The sequence below is a fragment of the Salvelinus alpinus genome, chromosome 11 (assembly GCF_045679555.1).
Source record: "Salvelinus alpinus chromosome 11, SLU_Salpinus.1, whole genome shotgun sequence".
Taxonomy (NCBI): domain Eukaryota; kingdom Metazoa; phylum Chordata; class Actinopteri; order Salmoniformes; family Salmonidae; genus Salvelinus; species Salvelinus alpinus.
This window is the reverse complement of record NC_092096.1, coordinates 25,190,817-25,196,816: the sequence shown is the minus strand read 5'-3', so window position 1 is coordinate 25,196,816 and position 6,000 is coordinate 25,190,817. Positions and strand designations below refer to the sequence as shown.

Here is a 6,000-nt window from a genome sequence, read left to right as displayed (position 1 = left end):
GTATGCAGCATTACTAGATATAGTTTATGGCCCTCTCATGATAATAATTACTTTTGGAGATTACGTAGATTACATTTTTGATTACATAACCGTTAAAATGGCTTTTTAGTGCAGGACTATCCATTATTTGTGTCTGGGAATCGGGCCTTGTGCCAGTTAAAACAGGGATTAAAATGTGTTGTTTCAGGCTAAACTCATGAGATGCTGCTGTATACAAAGACCTTGATTGAAAACAAATACATTTGACAGTTTCTATATGTAACAGTAATTTGCTAGGTAGTAAGCAGGCTTTTGTTCCAGTACTAACACTCCTGATTCAACTTAACAAAGTCTCAATGAGATGTTTGTTTATTTAGGTGTTGTAGTGCTGGGCTGGACCAAAAGCCTGCATGCCCTGTAGTTCTCCAGATCCATGGTTTGACCACTGTGCTAAGTTACTAAATTATTGAAAGAACGGTCACATTATCAAATGTTAACCTGGCTTTGCTTTTCCATCTACAGGAGTGGGAATTGCATCCCAAGTGATTGTGGCGTACTTGAACATCTATTACATAGTGGTGCTAGCCTGGGGTCTGTTCTACCTATTCAACTCCTTCAGGAATCCACTGCCCTGGTCCACCTGTGACAATGAGTGGAATACTGGTACAAGAACTCAACACAGACACACACACACGTAGACATAGACACACGTGCACGTATGCATGTGCACATACTTACTTACTCAAACTCACTCACTAATTATCTCTCTCTGTCTCTCTCTCTCTCTCTCTCTCTCTCTCTCTCTGTCTCTGTCTCTCTCTCTTGTCTCTGTCTCTGTCTCTCTCTCTCTCTCTCTCTCTCTCTCTCTCTCTCTCTCTCTCTCTCTCTCTCTCTCTCTCTCTCTCTCTCTCTCTCTCTCTCTCTTTCTCTCTCTCTCTGTCTCTGTCTCTGTCTCTCTCTCTTGTCTCTGTCTCTGTCTCTCTCTTGTCTCTGTCTCTCTCTCTCTAACATTCTCACAGAGAACTGTCATAATTTGAGTTCCATGTTGTTGAACCCACACCTCTCCCAGTTGGACTCAGACTGGTCCTTCCTTCACAACCAGACAGACTATAATGACTACAATATGTTGAGGTAGGCCTCCTTATTGTACTTTGAAGATATCAGATACACTTGGTGTTGATGAGGTGCAGTCATGCATACATTGAGATTACTATATCGTGGTTCCTTTGGCTATTTCTCACTGCTTTTTCATCGGTTTACCCCCCTCTTTCTCTTTCAGTAATGAAACCATGAAGATCACGTCTCCCGAGGAGGAGTTTTGGGCGTAAGTTTAAAACCAATCATAACTTCTGAAATACACACGCACACACACGCACACACACACACATACTGATAGTGATGATGATGAGTCATGCTGACAGACAATATAGGGCCCACCCAACGGCCCAGCAGCCCAGTAGAACACCGGGTAAGGGAAATTAGCCAATTACTGCCTGGCGGGAACCATAAAACAACCAATTAGAGCGCTCGATAAGGATTATTTTGTGTTCAAATTCAGTGTTGTTGTTTTGTTAGACTAGTCTGGTGATTTCGTAAGAGGCCATGGTTCTTCCCACATGATACATTCCTGATGGTGTTTCCGGGTGGTGCAGGATTGGGACATGGGCTGAGAACAGCATTCTGAAGCGTTTTCTTCTAAATGAGAACAATATGTGTCCTTTCTTTGGGGTTCAAAGCCTAAACTAAAACCCTCTAAACTAAACTGGGGGAAATGGAACATCTGTATTTATCATGCCGATGCTCTTTTGTCTCTGTATTCGTGCAGAGGCTCCATATGGAGACTATAAAGTTGGAAAAAGAACACGTGTTTTTCTGTCGGGTTGGCTGTCGCTGTGAATTTGTATAGGTTAGATTTGTGTGGGGAGCTGATCTCTGAAGTAAAACACCATGTCTAAGATGGTATGTAGTACATAGAGGGTCATGGTATTGGGATTTGTATAGGTTAGATTTGTGTGGGGAGAGGATCTCTGAAATAAAACACCATGTCTAAGATGGTATGTAGTACATAGAGGGTCATGGTATTGGGATTTGTATAGGTTAGATTTGTGTGGGGAGCGGATCTCTGAAATAAAACACCATGTCTAAGATGGTATGTAGTACATAGAGGGTCATGGTATTGGGATTTGTATAGGTTAGATTTGTGTGGGGAGCGGATCTCTGAAATAAAACACCATGTCTAAGATGGTATGTAGTACATAGAGGGTCATGGTATTGGGATTTGACGTAATTTGATGAATGTCGATTTTGACCCATTAATTCCTTGTGGTTACTGGGTTAATTCCGTATGGTTACTAGGTTAAAACAGAAACAACTAAAAGGGTTAAGTTTAGGTATTCATTCCAAATGGTGAAGGTTAGGGTTATGGTTTGGGGAAAGCATAAAACTAAATAATAATTCAATAAAAAGCATTGTTTCCATTTATCATCATCAAGTACTCTCCCTTGTTACTGAACATTTGTGAACTGCCATGGTGTGTGTGTGTGTGTGTGTGTGTGTGTGTGTGTGTGTGTGTGTGTGTGTGTGTGTGTGTGTGTGTGTGTGTGTGTGTGTGTGTGTGTGTGTGTGTGTGTGTGTGTGTGTGTGTGTGTGTGTGTGTGTGCATGCGTGCATGCGTGCGTGCTTACATATGTGTGTGTGTGTTGTTCCCCAGTCGTCGGGTGTTGAGGACATCAGATCATGTGTCTCTGGGTGCTGTGCATTGGGACCTGGCTCTCTGTTTGCTGCTGGCCTGGATCATCTGCTACTTCTGCATCTGGAAGGGAGTCAAATCTACAGGCAAGGTGAGCTGGCAGCCTCCCATACAGACCAAAACAACAGGATCAAATTCATTAGGGCACACCGCAGCAAAATGTTTTGCAAGGGAAAACTAAAATGAGTGCTTCTTATTGGCCAAGTCCAGGTAGTACCTCCCTGTTTCAGTCTGTACAATCTTTGTGTGTGTGTGTGTGTGTGTGTGTGTGTGTGTGTGTGTGTGTGTGTGTGTGTGTGTGTGTGTGTGTGTGTGTGTGTGTGTGTGTGTGTGTGTGTGTGTGTGTGTGTGTGTGTGTGTGTGTGTGTGTGTGTGTGTCTTCATGTGTGACCACAGGTGGTGTACTTCACAGCAACATTCCCCTACCTGATGCTCTTCATCCTGTTTATCCGAGGTGTGACTCTACCAGGGGCTGGAGAGGGCCTAAAGTACTATCTCTGGCCTCAAATGGACAAGATCTTGGAACCCGGGGTAAGACTGATGGGACAGGGATGGTAGTAGGGAGGAAAGATGGTAGTAGGGAATAAAGATGGTAGTACAGAGGAAAGATGGTAGTAGGGAGGAAAGATGGTAGTAGAGAGGAAAGATGGTAGTAGGGAATAAAGATGGTAGTAGGGAGGAAAGATGGTAGTAGGGAGGAAAGATGGTAGTAGGGAGGAGAGATGGTAGTAGGGAGGAGAGATGGTAGTAGGGAATAAAGATGGTAGTAGGGACTAAAGATGGTAGTTGGGAGGAAAGATGGTAGTAGGGAGGAAAGATGGTAGTAGGGAGGAAAGATGGTAGTAGAGAATAAAGATGGTAGTAGGGAGGAAAGATGGTAGTAGGAAGGAAAGATGGTAGTAGGGAGGAAAGATGGTAGTAGGGAATAAAGATGGTAGTAGGGACTAAAGATGGTAGTAGGGAGGAAAGATGGTAGTAGGGAGGAAAGATGGTAGTAGAGAGGAAAGATGGTAGTAGGGAGGAAAGATGTTAGTAGGGAGGAAAGATCGTAGTAAGGAATAAAGATGCTAGTAGGGAATAAAGATGGTAGTAGGGAGGAAAGATGGTAGTAGAGAATAAAGATGGTAGTAGGGAGGAAAGATGGTAGTAGAGAGGAAAGATGGTAGTAAGGAATAAAGATGCTAGTAGGGAATAAAGATGGTAGTAGGGAGGAAAGATGGTAGTAGAGAAGAAAGATGGTAGTAGGGACTAAAGATGGTAGTAGGGAGGAAAGATGGTAGTAGGGAATAAAGATGGTAGTAGGGAGGAAACATGGTAGTAGAGAGGAAAGATGGTAGTAGGGAGGAAAGATGTTAGTAGGGAGGAAAGATCGTAGTAGGGAGGAAAGATGGTAGTAGGGACTAAAGATGGTAGTAGAGAGGAAAGATGGTAGTAGGGAGTGAAGATGTTAGTAGGGAGGAAATATGGTAGTAGGGAGGAAAGATGGTAGTAGGGAATAAAGATGGTAGTAGGGAGTGAAGATGTTAGTAGGGAGGAAAGATGGTAGTAGGGACTAAAGATGGTAGTCGGGAGGAAAGATGGTAGTAGGGAATAAAGATGCTAGTAGGGAGGAAAGATGGTAGTAGGGACTAAAGATGGTAGTAGGGAGGAAAGATGGTAGTAGAGAGGAAAGATGGTAGTAGGGAATAAAGATGTTAGTAGGGAGGAAAGATGGTAGTAGGGAATAAAGATGCTAGTAGGGAGGAAAGATGGTAGTAGAGAGGAAAGATGGTAGTAGGGAATAAAGATGTTAGTAGGGAGGAAAGATGGTAGTAGGGAATAAAGATGGTAGTAGGGAGTGAAGATGTTAGTAGGGAGGAAAGATGGTAGTAGGGACTAAAGATGGTAGTAGGGAGGAAAGATGGTAGTAGGGAATAAAGATGCTAGTAGGGAGGAAAGATGGTAGTAGGGACTAAAGATGGTAGTAGGGAGGAAAGATGGTAGTAGAGAGGAAAGATGGTAGTAGGGAATAAAGATGTTAGTAGGGAGGAAAGATGGTAGTAGGGAATAAAGATGGTAGTAGGGACTAAAGATAGTAGTAGGGAGGAAAGATGGTAGTAGGGAGGAAAGATGGTAGTAGAGAGGAAAGATGGTAGTAGGGAGGAAAGATGTTAGTAGGGAGGAAATATCGTAGTAAGGAATAAAGATGCTAGTAGGGAATAAAGATGGTAGTAGGGAGGAAAGATGGGTAGTAGGGAATAAAGATGGTAGTAGGGAGGAAAGATGGTAGTAGAGAGGAAAGATGGTAGTAGGGAATAAAGATGGTAGTAGGGAGGAAAGATGGTAGTAGGGAGGAAAGATGGTAGTAGGGACTAAAGATGGTAGTAGGGAGTGAAGATGGTAGTAGAGAATAAAGATGGTAGTAGGGAGTGAAGATGGTAGTAGAGAATAAAGATGGTAGGAGGGAATAAAGATGGTAGTAGGGAGTGAAGATGGTAGTAGAGAATAAAGATGGTAGTAGGGACTAAAGATGTTGTAGGGAATCAATATGGTAGTAGGGAGGAAAGATGGTAGTAGGGAGTGAAGATGGTAGTAGAGAATAAAGATGGTAGTAGGGACTAAAGATGGTAGTACAGCGGAAAGATGGTAGTAGGGCATAAAGATGATAGTAGGGACTAAAAATGGTAGCAGGGAGGAAAGATGGTAGTAGGGACTAAAGATGTTAGTAGGGAGGAAAGATGGTAGTAGGGAGGAAAGATGGTAGTAGGGAATAAAGATGGTAGTAGGGAGTGAAGATGTTAGTAGGGAGGAAAGATGTTAGTAGGGAGGAAAGATGGTAGTAGGGAGGAAAGATGGTAGTAGGGAATAAAGATGGTAGTAGGGAGTGAAGATGTTAGTAGGGAGGAAAGATGGTAGTAGGGAATAAAGATGGTAGTAGGGAGGAAAGATGGTAGTAGGGAATAAAGATGGTAGTAGGGAATAAAGATGGTAGTACAGAGGAAAGATGGTAGTAGGGAATAAAGATGGTAGTACAGAGGAAAGATGGTAGTAGGGAGTGAAGATGGCAGACACTACTTCCTCTACTATGTTCTCTAGCATTTTCTCTCTCTCTCTTTTTCTGCTCACAATCCCAAAGCGGAACTGGGGTCTTAGTAAGAAAAGCAAACCAAGACCCTTTAGAGTTAAGCAGTAACCCCAACACACCATAACATCAACACGCAGTAACAAAAACACCATCCTCCCGGAGTAGGATGAAGTTGCCCCTAGACGCTGATCTTGGGTCAGTTTCGTAT

The 6,000-nt window shown here is 43.0% G+C and overlaps 1 protein-coding gene across 1 annotated transcript in view; it reads left to right on the top strand.

Moving 5' to 3' along the window:
* Positions 1-6,000, top strand: part of LOC139533283 (uncharacterized) — a 54,265-nt gene that overhangs the window by 4,852 nt on the left and 43,413 nt on the right. The window contains exons 5-9 of the mRNA XM_071331352.1: positions 502-642; positions 999-1,110; positions 1,259-1,303; positions 2,690-2,819; positions 3,125-3,259. Coding sequence (XP_071187453.1) covers positions 502-642; positions 999-1,110; positions 1,259-1,303; positions 2,690-2,819; positions 3,125-3,259 — 563 coding nt within the window. The remainder of the gene's footprint in view (positions 1-501; positions 643-998; positions 1,111-1,258; positions 1,304-2,689; positions 2,820-3,124; positions 3,260-6,000) is intronic.